Here is a 16,786-nt window from a genome sequence, read left to right as displayed (position 1 = left end):
ATGAAGCATCATCAAATTTATCAACAACAATGTGACTGATGGGTATTACTTGTAATATTTACTATAATAAGAACCATGTCTGTCTGTATAAAAGCGCAGGGTTACATTTGAAAAAAGATTATATCACGCAGGATATGAACTCGCAGCGTTCTGCATCAATACCATGTGTGCTTCTTGTTCACCTTCCAGTAGTTTAGAATTATTGAGTATAGATGGTAGAGTAATTGTTTGTATTTTATTGGCACACATGATGATCTCTCATAGCTTACTAGACTGCCAGAGCCCTAGTTATTAATAAGGTAACAAGTTAGTCGGTGTGATCTCCTCCTGAATCCAAGTGACTAACTCTGGAGCTCATTGGTAAGATCTGTTGACTAGGTTTCCAGAATTATTCAATACATTGAAATTGGTAGCTATTCAAATTGATATTGAAATTCAATCATTTTGGTAAACATCTAATATTTAAAGGAACATATGGCAGTTTATGAATTTCTGCATGTGAACCGCAGCTGAACATGACAAGGTCGAATGTATGAACACATGCCAGACACAGTAGGAGAATAGTTGGGTCACCACATTTTTCTTGTAGCAGTGAATGAAAACCAGCTGTTAGTAACTAAAACAGTAGAAATAATTTTATGTCACTTTGGGTTTTCCTATCAATTAATAGTATTCAAGCACTGACTCATTGCAACAGGCTCTAGCCGTGCCCTTTTTGAGGCTAGCAAAACATTAATAACTAAATAAGTAACGTTTTTGTTTTTATAACGATACAGCATCCTGATGGAGTCATCTACTCCTTTTATAAAGAAATTTCAAGGTGAGTGTATGAAATCATAAAGTGCACCTAGTTACCATTTTATTTTTAGTTATAATATTTATATCATCTCCAGTAACTGTTACCGTTTGTGTCCATTCACTAATTCTGGTACTCTCTGGAGCCAGAGGTTTTAACTAATAGCTAAATACTATACCGTCTTATGGTATATTTTATTTTGTTATATTTCTTGTGCATGCTGTATTATTGTTTTATCAGATAAATTATGTATAAAGTTTTCACCATATTCTTGAATATTAATGTAAGTCATTTTACTTATTTATTTCATTCATTTTATTTATATTAAAGTCTCAGCTCAGAGTATGTTGAATAGTTAAATCCTGATAAATTGTAGTTACATGGTAATCTATAAATATGCTGAATTTCTGACGCCAGAGCAAAGAGGGGCAGTGGGAATACTCCTCATGCATTACTCTCACATGGTATGGAAAAACTCAGTCTAAGTGTAGGGCCATGCAAGCTGCTCACAGGTTTAAATACTTGCCTTCCTTTATAAAGCCGCTGACAGTTACCCTATCAGCTGCTACACCTAGTCTGATGTCAAGGTCAAAGATTAAACATAATATTTTTTTATGTAATTCAAAATTCTTTACAGCAGTCAGCATGCAAAGATTCTGGTCAGCTGTGTGATGTCGGCAGCAGTTCAGCTCTAACCTGAGTCATTGTTAATAACTTATGCTGACCCAGTGACTCTTTTTTAGTTGATTAGCAACCCATTCGTATGTTTGAATAGCAAAATTGTTCAGCCTGTTCAGCTATTGATAGCCTGTTTTCTTTACCCGAGCTATTGAGGGTCTAAATATCTAGTAGTCAGGTGCTGATGATGTATAGAGCAAATCTTGGCTAACATTTGAACAAGCAAGTACCATGTCAAAGTTATACTGCAACATATAGACAAGAGAGTGAGAGATGTAGTAAGAACTTCAACAACACAGTTTAATGGTAGACTTATAGTTGAGGTAAATAATATATTACTTACTCTTTATTCATAGGAATATATGAAAAAAACTGAGCTAGTAATAATATTAGTCACTTTTCTTACATGCATAGAGTTCACTTTTATTATGTTCTACAATCCTTTATATACAGTAGTTCTGTTAAATAAGGAACATTCCAGAAGGAAAGTCATGTGATCAATAAATATTATCATTATATAACTCTGTTGGCTCTTTTATACTACAGTTGAATTGTGAAACCACGCCATGAATATTTACAGTGCGTTTAAATCCTATATTTACATACCAAGATACATACCAAGATAATCTATAGAAACACTAAAATTAATACTACTTGTTTATGTGTATAATACAAAAACATTATATTGTTTTAAGACAGTTTCCGGTATTGGCAATAATATGTTATTATATAATTGTTGCAGATGTGCAGATCATGTACAATGATATATGATCATTAAAGATGTGTGTATCATGGGTATAAATGTATTTTTATAATATATTTTGGATGTTGGAGTCGTTAACATTGAATATTTCACAAAGAATATTTCCATATTTACTACATTATTTACCATTTTTAATATCACCACACGCTCTCAGTATGGAGTGCCTTGGAACGGGAGGATTCTCCAATGAACTAGTAATGAGAGTGCCATCAGTGCTGTTTGATGACACCGATGATTCATCTTTCACTTTTTCTAAAAAAAATGATTGGATTTATTTGTGCTTTCAAGCTACATTACTTATGTTTTCTGGTGAAAGTGAAAGCAGAGGAAAGTCTGGAGGTAAATAATGAAAGTGTTCATAAAAGTAAAAACTAATAAACATGCAAAACTTCAGATTATTTTTTTTGCTGATGGTTACATCATTTCCATCTTTTCCATACACACCTCGGCCTTTCATCTCCTCACTACCATGTGTATTCTCAGCATATTGCATATCTATTGCAAGGTCATCACAGCTTTTTACTTGAGCCTGCGTGGTTTCAGATTCAGAAACTTTCTGGGTATTACGTGCTTTGTCCCTCATTGCATAAGCATCGGCACTTGCTGTGCATGAGCTGTTAGACTCTGCCTGATTAGTGTCGCTAGCTTTCACAACAGAGTCAGTATTATCCCTAGAAGTGAGAACGTTTGATGGTGAGCTCCCCTCTGCATAATTTGATGAGGTTAACTGAGGAATAGCTACATCCCTAGCTAGGCTAGAAAAATCTTCAGAGGCTATAGTATCAGAATTGTCTAGAGTAACCCCTCCATTTATATCATCCTGATCATGACATCCTTGGACACTCCTGGCTGTTTGGATGTCAACATCCCCCTCCTCTAACTGGTAAATAGCAAACGGATCTGAGAAAGACCGAGTAATGTCTAACTCATCAGAATCAACAGAAGACAGCGCATGTGGTGTAGACTCGACTGCTTCAATCTGTATTTTTCCTCGATTTTCAACAGTGTGAGGAGGTGATTCACTGAGATTAACCGCCACCTGAAACGAATTGGCAATACACACTGTCAGCAACAGTCAAATTTCATGTTTGAGATATTTCTTGGCGATCTTATTCCTCTTGCTATGACTACACACAGTGAGCACTGAAGAGAGTACTGGTCAATGAGTGTCAGGTTCATAACTTCCGACTTTTTAGGAAAAAAAACAAACTGCTATCACTTCTAGGGCACTTTCAGATTCCCTACACGTTGTGGGTATGTGTACATGTATATGGCACATGGGTGGCATTTTATTCCAATTGAATACTCCTTACGACTGCAGAAAAAATATGGTAGTTTTTTCACTTGATTAAGGTACAAAATGTTACGTTACAACCAAGTTGCGTAGCCTCATCAGCATGTGGAATGCATTTATCTCTACGGCCAATTATTGAAAAATATAGCTCAAGATATTCATCAATAGTTTAATGTTTATAGGCTATGCTAACTGCTCTGGTGTAACATCAGGGCAAGCCAGGACTTTCTTTTCAAACAAAGCCTCCACATCAAGCATCTTAATAGGTAAATTTCAGTAGTTTGAACATTCTATTTTGTGCTGCATTTAGTTCGATTTAGATGAATTTTTGTTAGCTGTGAAACAAAAAGCTCTCACAACTATGATATGTAGCATTTGTAACATACTCAATGGAGGCTTCACATTAAAGGTTCATGTCAAGTTTTTAAAGATTTTATTACAATGTGAGGATACTGTTCTATCTTGAGATTTCATTTACTGTCTCAAGTGATCTGACTGTCAGGATGTTTAAAGATATTTAAAGGCGAAAAAACTTGATCGCAGTTCAAATGCTCAGAAAGAAAAAACGCACCCAGATTTCCTCAAAATGGCATTAATAGTCGTGCATATTTTTTATATGTGATATGTATACGTTCACACCAGCATTGGGTAATCATACGTTCACACCAGCATTGGGTACTCATATGTTTACACAGCATTTAGAGGAAAACAATGGGACAAATTCTAACCAAAATATCTTTAAATCATTTGAAATATCTATAGCAGTGTACGTATCTGGGACTATACTTGAAGTTTTATTTAAACAATCCTGAGCAAATACAAAATAAAACATATGTCACTATATATAGAGATGTGTAACACTGCAGATTGAATGAACAGCCAATGTCACAACGAGAGGGACAAACATGAAGTGCGACTATTGACGTCATTTTTGAAAAAGTGATTTTCTTCTGAGCATTTTAAATGCGATCAAATTTATCAAGTTATGTTAATTTTAATCTTGAAACATCCTGGCAGTCAGATCACCTAAAACGGTACAGAGAATCTCAAATGATAAAAGATATCTAGACTTTCTAATAAAATATTTTGAAATATGATGCTAGTAAGCGATCAATGAAAGTAATCTAGACTTGCACACTACGCTTACTGCTTCTAGCGAGCTGCTCTTCCTTGTGTTAGTCTAGCAAAACATTATCGAATTAATTGTTACATGATATACCTTACCCGCCTTAGCTTATTATGGCATAGACTTATTATGGCAATAACTTACTTAACAAGTTGTATACCATTACTGTTAACAAACTGTAGATTTCACCTTAGTTGGTGGTCTTTAATACTTCTGAAAAACTCAGATTTTGCCCCCAAGTGAACAATAGTCTAGAGACACCTCATTTAATACTCTAACATAGAATTCAATTCTTTTTTAAAAATTACAGATAAATAATTTATAGATAGGCTAACTTTCAATATTATTTGCGTTCAACAAAGTTTACATAAGTTGGTAAAGCACAATGTTCAAATACTATTTGACTAAGAAAAATGTAACTAGCAGTTGTGACAGAGCTAAAACATAAGTTAATCATGTAAAATGTATCAAATAGTTTGTAGTTCTGAAAGTTTCAAGTTAATTACAAAAGATACATGAACGCTACGTTTTTTGTGGCGTTAAGAAGAAAAGCAACAAATGACAGCCACTGACTTACATTTAAAAAATGTGTCAAAATGTGTAAGAGTTGAGGCTGTTGTGGCTAGACACACGAAATAACGCGTCACATTGACAAATAAATGGACGAGTGCGAATTAGCCTTTACCAGGCGAAGGCCATGACATTCTTGTTAGATTTTTTATTATCATTAGTAGTTATTATTAGCGTTTTTAAGGAAATTTTGTTGTGTAAGTTTTACTGTTGGTTTGGAAAGAGAATAAATTGATTGGTGTAAAAAGGTCAGACTTTACAGAATCCAGCTAGTTTTTTTCTGCCTTAACAACAACAACTTAAAAGCATACTATATAAAACATGTAATATAATTATTAGGTTAACAAAACTGTGTTTTGCCAAATAAACAACGACATTGATTCAAATTGTCTTTGTAATTTATTCAAATATCCATTCGCATCTTACTGACACTTAACAATACTGAAAAATGCGTGCAGAGTTATTGAAATTAATAATAAATGCCTGTTCAATAAATCAATAAAGGTCAGTATTACCTGAGGTATTGAAGAAACGGAATTGTTATCCATTTCAGTAGGAAGTGTTTGCACAGAACTATCACCACTAGTGCCACTGCTATACCGTTCTAGATCTCCGCAGGCAGAAAAAGTAGATTAAGGCCGGTCATACGGAGCAAGTTAAGGCCTGTCATACAGAGTAAGTTAAAGCCTGTCATACGGAGTAAGTTAAGGCCTGTCATACGGAGCAAGTTAAGGGCTGTCATACAGAGTAAGTTAAAGCCTGTCATACAGAGTAAGTTAAAGCCTGTCATACAGAGTAAGTTAAAGCCTGTCATACGGTGTAAGTTAAGGCCTGTCATACGGAGCAAGTTAAGGGCTGTCATACAGAGTAAGTTAAAGCCTGTCATACAAAGTAAGTTAAAGCCTGTCATACAGAGTAAGTTAAGGCCGGTCATACAGAGTGAGTTAAAGCCTGTCATACAGAGTAAGTTAAAGCCTGTCATACAGAGTAAGTTAAAGCCTGTCATACAGAGTAAGTTAAGGCCGGTCATACAGAGTGAGTTAAAGCCTGTCATACAGAGTAAGTTAAAGCCTGTCATACAGAGTAAGTTAAAGCCTGTCATACAGAGTAAGTTAAAGCCTGTCATACAGAGTAAGTTAAAGCCTGTCATACGGAGTAAGTTAAGGCCTGTCATACGGAGCAAGTTAAGGGCTGTCGTACAGAGTAAGTTAAGGCCTGTCATACAGAGTAAGTTAAGGCCTGTCATACAGAGTAAGTTAAAGCCTGTCATACGGAGTAAGTTAAGGCCTGTCATACGGAGCAAGTTAAGGGCTGTCATACAGAGTAAGTTAAAGCCTGTCATACAGAGTAAGTTAAAGCCTGTCATACAGAGTAAGTTAAGGCCGGTCATACAAAGTGAGTTAAAGCCTGTCATACAGAGTAAGTTAAAGCCTGTCATACAGAGTAAGTTAAAGCCTGTCATACAGAGTAAGTTAAGGCCGGTCATACAGAGTGAGTTAAAGCCTGTCATACAGAGTAAGTTAAAGCCTGTCATACAGAGTAAGTTAAAGCCTGTCATACGGAGTAAGTTAAGGCCTGTCATACGGAGCAAGTTAAGGGCTGTCATAAAGAGTAAGTTAAAGCCTGTCATACAGAGTAAGTTAAAGCCTGTCATACAGAGTAAGTTAAGGCCGGTCATACAGAGTGAGTTAAAGCCTGTCATACAGAGTAAGTTAAAGCCTGTCATACAGAGTAAGTTAAAGCCTGTCATACAGAATAAGTTAAAGCCTGTCATACAGAGTAAGTTAAGGCCTGTCATACAGAGTGAGTTAAGGCCTGTCATACAGAATGAGTTAAGGCCTGTCATACAGAGTGAGTTAAGGCCTGTCATACAGAGAGCTAAAAGCTACTAAAACTGATAGTAGCTATTTACTATAAATACTATTTACTGTGTGTGTGAACTTGTAGCTGTCATAGATAGATTTGCTGGAGCTCACCCTATAAAATTTTACTTGCATTCACAAACATGATTTAATGCAATGTCCGTAGTCATGTATTTTAATAGTCATTTTATTGCACTAGTGCTTTAAAAAAATTTCGAAAAAGATTAAATGTCCAGTAAACTGATGCAAATAGAAACAATCACATTAACTATTTGCAACTGTAATTACATCGCCAAGCTATTTCATTCTTTTTGCTGAATTACGATGATCTTAAACATTCCAAGTAGATAAGGAGGTCAGGCTGACAAAGTTGCTCATGCTCACCGCATTGCTGGAGTTTCAGCCGTGTCAGTAAGTTCAACATCACTGTTCCCAGAGGAATCGGAGAGAATATCGGCAGAAGATCTATCTACAGCGTTCTCTACTGCACTGTCTGTGATGGCGCAGCAGCCTACGCGTGTTTCTCCAAGATGGTTCCTATCCATTGAATGCCTGCTCGCTACAGTGCATATAAATAGTTATCAGTATCTGCAGAATTAAGCCGTTCTATAAACTTTAAAGTCCAATTATACTGTAGAGTATATTATTGAAGTTTCCAAGGCATTGAAACCCAGAAAGAACGCAAAAGAAACTCTACTTTAAAATATTCTACTGCCCCAATATGATGTTTCCTCTCCATGCTGTTATTACATTGACAATAAATGAATATGTATTCTGTGCTGTAATATCTACGGACAAAATGAAGTAACTTATTAGCTTCCACTTCTTATTTCATTATAATTTATTATTAACACAGAATTCAAATAAACACCTAACTTTACCCGATAATAAGTAACATAAAACTCAAGTAAGCACCAAACTACCACATAATAATTAACATAACACTCAAGTAAACACCAAACTCTACCAGATAATCATTAACATAACATTCAAGTAAACACCACACTACCAGATAACAATTAACATAACATTCAAGTAAACACCAAACTCTACCAGATAATAATTAACACACCTTTCAAGTAGACAAAAACCTGCCAGATTACTTTGCTTACCATCATAAGGAATGATTGTCGGTTTAAACATCAATGTACCACAGATGTGGTCATGTGGCGTTCGACCAATTAATTGACAGCTAACAGTCAGCCTGGAACAAACAGGAAAGCAGTTCATCAAATGACTTACCACGATATCACCTGAAGACTCAATGTACTACAGATGGTAAAAAGATGGCCTAGGAAAGGTTGCTCTCGTAAACCTTTACTAACCTTTGTCTGTTTGCTAAGGAATCAAAAGGGATTCTCTAGTTGCCTGGTGAATGGAATTCATACACTGAATGCAATTCAAATATTTACTACAATTGTGGTTATCTGAACGGACAAACTATAAGTCCGACTGCTCATCAACTGTACCGCCAACATGACATGAGATGAACTGTACTAGCTTTACGCTACAACTAGCATATTTGGATGTTGCTCCTTCTTTTCATGACTGAGAAGACTTGAAAATCAACGTGTAATAACCCCACACGATGCTAGAAACTAGTTATGCTTGCATCAATGATCAGTAAAGATCTCCTGGAAGTCTCTTGTAAGTAAAAAAATCAGCCATACAGATGACTGGCTTGCTCTGGTCTACACATCAGGATAAGATCCTTGAGGCAGTAATTTTGAATAGTGACTAACATTTTATGTAGATTAGCAAGATACTATTCATGTGTTCCAATTAATAGCCGAATTTGTACCATTTGACAATTTATACCATGTGCGCTTTCGTGCTATATCATGTACATAATGCTGTATCATGTATATAATGCTATGCATTATATTATAACCAGTGTAAACCAGAGTTTTTCAGTTTAGTAAAAACTAGTGGATAGTCATTTTAGGAAAGCAGATGGCTTGCAAGTCTGGAGGCAAAAAAGAAAACACAAGAATATTGAATGAAAAATTCCGGTTCTCTCTTTTATGATGAGCATCACAGACATTGAAAAGAAACGCATATTCAGCCTTTATGCATATTCTGTTTCAAAAATTAAATCCTTACGCTATAAAAAAATTATACAAGACACTCTCTGACCAAAACTGATGGATGATGCCGATGGATTTCTCAGGACAATTGCAGTAAATTGTTTAACAAGTTCACAGAAGCATTGTTTTAATATAATAATTTGGTAAAACATTGTGTACTCCAGCCATGTTACATACTAGTTGTATTCAATTTGGCAAGCATTTTTAGTGAACCTACTACTGCCATAAACTAAAATGTATAAACATGTTTAGACCGAATTATTTGCATAATAAAATGCTGTCACGAGAATTCATTATATTTAATATATGCTCAATTTCAAAATATATTCAGCGGAAACAACCCACAATAACTTTCAAAGTGCCTATTAAGGTTACCAACAGCAAAGGGCAGTGTGACAAACGGGACTACAAATCTTACCCGAGTTTAGCCTTCTCTATAACTTGCTTCATAGGAAGAGATAGTTGACCTAAGAACCGGAGAAGAGTGGGGCGAGCAGTGGTGAATCGATCCTTTACTTTCATAAGAAGAGTGTCTGATGGCAGCGCAGTAAAATGGAATATCAAAAAGACAAGTAAAGTGTTAGCAGTAGTAACTAGTAACTTAATGCTAACTGACACTGCAGTCAGCATATACTCATTATCTTGAATTTTTTGCTGAACCAACATTGGATAGCCCACCTGCTCCATCATCGAATCAGTTATCGGAAAATCACTGCAACTTTAGAAGCAGGTTAGAGAGATGTTTTGAAATCCTCTACTATGTTGCATGGGACTGTCAACTGTAAAGCTACATTTAAGTTAATTAATGTTTCTAAATGCTCTATTGAGCTAGATGGAGTTGTCATTTAGGAAACTATGGTAAAACCTATATTATAACACCACATTGATTTAAACGCCACCTCTAATAGAAGCCAATATAAAAGGGTTGAAAAATACAACGTAACCGTCTATTTGAACATCACTTCTAATAAAATGCAAATGTAGTGGAATTGTTGAAAAATAGAGCGACATAGCATTCAAATAAAGGTATTACGGTATATTCATTTGAATATCATCATTTTTTTTAAATGCTCTACGGAGTTGGACAGTATTCAAATGCTATTTGACTGTAATCCAATTTGAAGAGAAATTTATATTTCTAACAGTAATAGTCTATTTCAAATACATGTACTACAAGAATGTACCTCATTGTGCCACCTTGGCTCAGTTGTATTGTCGCAAACAGATGTCCTAAAATCCTTGTAGTGGTAAGAGAGAGCAGGTTGAGACCTATCCTGTCCTAGCTCTACTCGTATTTTAACATAAGGGTCAGGATTGAAGAACATGCCCTTTCTCACATGAGTAGCCTCAATGTCTGCATACAATGGATCTTAGAGATTATGCATGATCTTGACAAGGTGTATTTTATGCCTTCAAACATGTTATCACTACGTTAGTGAAAACATTTTAAATGCTGAAGAACAACACCTGATAAACAAACAGTCCAATGACAGCAGTCAGAAAGTGACCACAACGACTTGACACTTGAGTAACATTATGACACTACATGTAAGCAAGCAGACAGCCTAGCAACAGTTAGCCTACCTTCGATTGCTAGATGCACTATTTCTGCCTCACTGTCCATGGATGTCTGACCCCATAGACCACTCTACAACAAAATTGTATGTAGCAACCTTGAAGGTGCTGGGTACATCCTCTTATCGCTATAGTGAGATCTCAACAATAGGTTAATGTAAACAGAAAACTTATCTCTTACACCAGAAGAAGAGGCCAAAGAAATCCTGACTAGAATCAGCTCTGTAACAGCTCTCAGATTTCCAGTGTTACCATGGTAATACCGAAAACATATTCTTGTTTCAGCTAAAAGATATAACACGAACGGAGTAAAATACTTAGTATCTATGCAATCTAGTGGTATAATGTAAAAGAAATCTACGTAATATTAAAAAATTAATTTGTGTACATAAAGATAAATATTTTATTCATGTTATGCTAAAGATCTATCTGTATTTTTAAAACAATTGTGTCAGATTGTGCAAAAGTTTGAAGAAAGCATAGGAGTAGGAAGCGGACTGAATATGAACATACGTTCTGTGAATACGGAGGCTATTCTATTAAAAGGACAGACAAGATCTCCTTTTTTGCTGCCACTCACGCCACGATTCTTGTAGTCAAGTCATTTTCCAGGATGAGCTTGATCTAAATATAACAGAGGATATGCCAGTTTAACTGTGGATAAATGTTAGATGCATTTTATCATGAGTGGAAGGTTGCTGACATCAATTCCTAAATACTCAGGCTGCAATAACCTTCATAGCTTGGTCCTTTAAATTTAGATACATTGCTAGGTACTCGACAAAGACCATTTAAAAACACCCCGTTACAGAAAACATGACTATGACCTACAGATAAGCATTCAGGAAACATAATAGCAAAAGCTCAAGCTTCTGTAACCTCTTTCCAACCAGCAACATGCACCACAATAAGTTAATTAGCTCAATTGGAGCATTTCTAGCATGTTTGGTTGAAATTGGAAAATTACAGTTTTCAGTTTTGTAAGACGTTTGTAATATTCTCACAATAAGCTAATTAGCTCAATTGGAGCATTTCTAGCATGTTTGGTTGAAATTGGAAAATTACATTTTTCACTTTTGTCAGACAATTGCAATATTCTCACAATAAGCTAATTAGCTCAATTGGAGCATTTCTAGCATGTTTGGTTGAAATTGGAAACTTACATTTTTCAGTTTTGTCAGACGTTTGTAATATTCTCACAATAAGCTAATTAGCTCAATTGGAGCATTTCTAGCATGTTTGGTTGAAATTGGAAATTTACATTTTTCAGTTTTGTCAGACGTTTGTACTATTCTCACAATAAGCTAATTAGCTCAATTGGAGCATTTCTAGCATGTTTGGTTGAAATTGGAAATTTACATTTTTCAGTGTTGTCAGACGTTTGTAATATTCTAGCAATAAGCTAATTAGCTCAATTGGAGCATTTCTAGCATGTTTGGTTGAAATTGAAAATTTACATTTTTCAGTGTTGTCAGACGTTTGTAATATTCTCACAATAAGCTAACTAGCTCAAATGGAGCATTTCTAGCATGTTTGGTTGAAATTGAAAATTTACATTTTTCAGTTTTGTCAGACGTTTGTAATATTCTCACAATAAACTAATTAGCTCAATTGGAGCATTTCTAGCATGTTTAGTTGAAATTGGAAATTTACATTTTTCACTTTTGTCAGACAATTGCAATATTCTCTCAATAAGCTAATTAGCTCAATTGGAGCATTTCTAGCATGCTTGGTTGAAATTGGAAATTTACATTTTTCAGTTTTGTCAGACGTTTGTAAAATTCTTACAGTAAGCTTATTTCCGCAATTGGAGCATTTCTAGCATGTTTGGTTGAAATTGGAAATTTACATTTTTCAGTTTTGTCAGACGTTTGTAATATTCTCACAATAAGCTAATTAGCTCAATTGGAGCATTTCTAGCATGTTTGGTTTAAATTGGAAATATACATTTTTCACTTTTGTCAGACAATTGCAATATTCTCTCAATAAGCTAATTAGCTCAATTGGAGCATTTCTAGCATGTTTGGTTGAAATTGGAAATTTACATTTTTCAGTTTTGTCAGACGTTTGTAAAATTCTTACAGTAGGCTTATTTGCGCAATTTGAGCATTTCTAGCATGTTTGGTTGAAATTGGAAATTTACATTTTTCACTTTTGGCAGACGTTTGTAATATTCTCACAATAAGCTAATTAGCTCAATTGGAGCATTTCTAGCATGTTTGGATGAAATTGGAAATTTCCATTTTTCACTTTTGTCAAGGAATTGCAATATTCTCACAATAAGCTAATTAGCTCAATTGGAGCATTTCTAGCATGTTTGGTTGAAATTGGAAATTTACATTTTTCAGTTTTGTCAGACGTTTGTAATATTCTCACAATAAGCTATTTAGCTCAATTGGAGCATTTCTAGCATGTTTGGTTGAAATTGGAAATTTACATTTTTCACTTTTGTCAGACGTTTGTAATATTCTCACAATAAGCTATTTAGCTCAATTGGAGCATTTCTAGCATGTTTGGTTGAAATTGGAAAATTACATTTTTCAGTTTTGTCAGACGTTTGTAATATTCTCACAATAAGCTAATTAGCTCAATTGGAGCATTTCTAGCATGTTTGGTTGAAATTGGAAATTTACATTTTTCATTTTGGTCAGACGTTTGTAATATTCTCACAATAAGCTAATTAGCTCAATTGGAGCATTTCTAACATGTTTGGTTGAAATTGTAAATTTACATTTTTCACTTTTGTCAGACAATTGCAATATTCTCACAATAAGCTAATTAGCTCAATTGGAGCATTTCTAGCATGTTTGGTTGAAATTGGAAATTTACATTTTTCACTTTTGTCAGACGTTTGGAAAATTCTTACAGTAGACTTATTTGCGCAATTTGAGCATTTCTAGCATGTTTGGTTGAAATTGGAAATTTACATTTTTCAGTTTTGTCAGACGTTTGTAATATTCTCACAATAAGCTAATTAGCTCAATTGGAGCATTTCTAGCATGTTTGGTTGAAATTGGAAATTTACATTTTTCACTTTTGTCAGACGTTTGTAAAATTCTTACAGTAGGCTTTTTTGCGCAATTTGAGCATTTCTAGCATGTTTGGTTAAAATTGGAAATTTAGATTTTTCACTTTTGTCAGACGTTTGTAATATTCTCACAATAAGCTAATTAGCTCAATTGGAGCATTTCTAACATGTTTGGTTGAAATTGGAAATTTACACTTTTTCACTTTTGTCAGACGTTTGTAAAATTCTTACAGTAAGCTTATTTCCGCAATTGGAGCATTTCTAGCATGTTTGGTTGAAATTGGAAATTTACATTTTTCAGTTTTGTCAGACGTTTGTAATATTCTCACAATAAGCTAATTAGCTCAATTGGAGCATTTCTAGCATGTTTGGTTTAAATTGGAAATTTACATTTTTCAGTTTTGTCAGACGTTTGTAATATTCTCACAATAAGCTAATTAGCTCAATTGGAGCATTTCTAACATGTTTGGTTGAAATTGTAAATATACATTTTTCACTTTTGTCAGACAATTGCAATATTCTCACAATAAGCTAATTAGCTCAATTGGAGCATTTCTAGCATGTTTGGTTGAAATTGAAAATTTACATTTTTCAGTTTTGTCAGACGTTTGGAAAATTCTTACAGTAGGCTTATTTGCGCAATTTGAGCATTTCTAGCATGTTTGGTTGAAATTGGAAATTTACATTTTTCAGTTTTGTCAGACGTTTGTAATATTCTCACAATAAGCTAATTAGCTCAATTGGAGCATTTCTAGCATGTTTGGTTGAAATTGGAAATTTACATTTTTCAGTTTTGTCAGACGTTTGTAAAATTCTTACAGTAGGCTTATTTGCGCAATTTGAGCATTTCTAGCATGTTTGGTTGAAATTGGAAATTTACATTTTTCAGTTTTGTCAGACGTTTGTAATATTCTCACAATAAGCTAATTAGCTCAATTGGAGAATTTCTAGCATGTTTGGATTAATTTGGAAATTTACATTTTTCACTTTTGTCAGACGATTGCAATATTCTCACAATAAGCTAATTAGCTCAATTGGAGCATTTCTAACATGTTTGGTTGAAATTGGAAATTTACATTTTTCAGTTTTGTCAGACGTTTGTAATATTCTCACAATAAGCTAATTAGCTCAATTGGAGCATTTCTAGCATGTATGGTTGAAATTGGAAATTTACATTTTTCAGTTTTGTCAGACGTTTGTAATATTCTCACAATAAGCTAATTAGCTCAATTGGAGCATTTCTAGCATGTTTGGTTGAAATTGGAAATTTACATTTTTCAGTTTGGTCAGACGTTTGTAATATTCTCACAATAAGCTAATTAGCTCAATTGGAGCATTTCTAGCATGTTTGGTTGAAATTGGAAATTTACATTTTTCAGTTTGGTCAGACGTTTGTAATATTCTCACAATAAGCTAATTAGCTCAATTGGAGCATTTCTAACATGTTTGGTTGAAATTGTAAATTTACATTTTTCACTTTTGTCAGACAATTGCAATATTCTCACAATAAGCTAATTAGCTCAGTTGGAACATTTCTAGCATGTTTGGTTGAAATTGAAAATTTACATTTTTCAGTTTTGTCAGACGTTTGGAAATTCTTACAGTAGGCTTATTTGCGCAATTTGAGCATTTCTAGCATGTTTGGTTAAAATTGGAAATTTACATTTTTCACTTTTGTCAGACGTTTGTAATATTCTCACAATAAGCTAATTAGCTCAATTGGAGCATTTCTAGCATGTTTGGTTGAAATTGGAAATTTACACTTTTTCACTTTTGTCAGACGTTTGTAAAATTCTTACAGTAAGCTTATTTCCGCAATTGGAGCATTTCTAGCATGTTTGGTTGAAATTGGAAATTTACATTTTTCAGTTTTGTCAGACGTTTGTAATATTCTCACAATAAGCTAATTAGCTCAATTGGAGCATTTCTAGCATGTTTGGTTGAAATTGGAAATTTACATTTTTCAGTTTTGTCAGACGTTTGTAATATTCTCACAATAAGCTAATTAGCTCAATTGGAGCATTTCTAACATGTTTGGTTGAAATTGTAAATTTACATTTTTCACTTTTGTCAGACGTTTGTAATATTCTCACAATAAGCTAATTAGCTCAATTGGAGCATTTCTAGCATGTTTGGTTGAAATTGGAAATTTACATTTTTCAGTTTTGGCAGACGTTTGTAATATTCTCACAATAAGCTAATTAGCTCAATTGGAGCATTTCTAGCATGTTTGGTTGAAATTGGAAATTCACATTTTTCACTTTTGTCAGACAATTGCAATATTCTCCCAATAAGCTAATTAGCTCAATTGGAGCATTTCTAGCATGTTTAGTTGAAATTGGAAATTTACATTTTTCACTTTTGTCAGACGTTTGTAATATTCTCACAATAAGCTAATTAGCTCAATTGGAGCATTTCTAGCATGTTTGGTTGAATTTGGAAATTTACATTTTTCAGTTTTGTCAGACAATTGCAATATTCTCTCAATAAGCTAATTAGCTCAATTGGAGCAATTCTAGCATGTTTGGTTGAAATTGGAAATTTACATTTTTCAGTCTTGTCAGAAGTTTGTAAAATTCTTACAATAGGCTTATTTGCGCAATTTGAGCATTTCTAGCATGTTTGGTTGAAATTGGAAATTTACATTTTTCAGTTTTGTCAGACGTTTGTAAAATTCTTACAGTAAGCTTATTTCGGCAATTGGAGCATTTCTAGCATGTTTGGTTGAAATTGGAAATTTACATTTTTCAGTTTTGTCAGACGTTTGTAAGATTCTCACAATAAGCTAATTAGCTCAATTGGAGCATTTCTAGCATGTTTGGTTTAAATTGGAAATTTACATTTTTCACTTTTGTCAGACAATTGCAATATTCTCTCAATAAGCTAATTAGCTCAATTGGAGCATTTCTAGCATGTTTGGTTGAAATTGGAAATTTACATTTTTCAGTTTTGTCAGACGTTTGTAAAATTCTTACAGTAGGCTTATTTGCGCAATTTGAGCATTTCT

At 34.1% G+C, this 16,786-nt stretch overlaps 1 protein-coding gene across 1 annotated transcript; it reads right to left on the bottom strand.

Moving 5' to 3' along the window:
- Window positions 1-2,355: 2,355 nt before the first annotated feature.
- On the bottom strand, window positions 2,356-3,167 carry LOC137390596 (uncharacterized). The gene is made up of 3 exons (XM_068076924.1): window positions 3,164-3,167; window positions 2,682-3,113; window positions 2,356-2,489 (listed from the first exon to the last, which is right to left on the bottom strand). Exons 1-3 carry the CDS (start codon window positions 3,165-3,167, stop codon window positions 2,356-2,358), a joined length of 570 nt encoding a protein of 189 aa, XP_067933025.1.
- Between the last annotated feature and the right edge of the window lie 13,619 nt (window positions 3,168-16,786).

The sequence above is a fragment of the Watersipora subatra genome, chromosome 3 (assembly GCF_963576615.1).
Source record: "Watersipora subatra chromosome 3, tzWatSuba1.1, whole genome shotgun sequence".
Lineage (NCBI taxonomy): Eukaryota > Metazoa > Bryozoa > Gymnolaemata > Cheilostomatida > Watersiporidae > Watersipora > Watersipora subatra.
The sequence above is the reverse complement of the archived record's forward strand: the minus strand, read 5'-3'. Positions and strand labels throughout refer to the sequence as shown.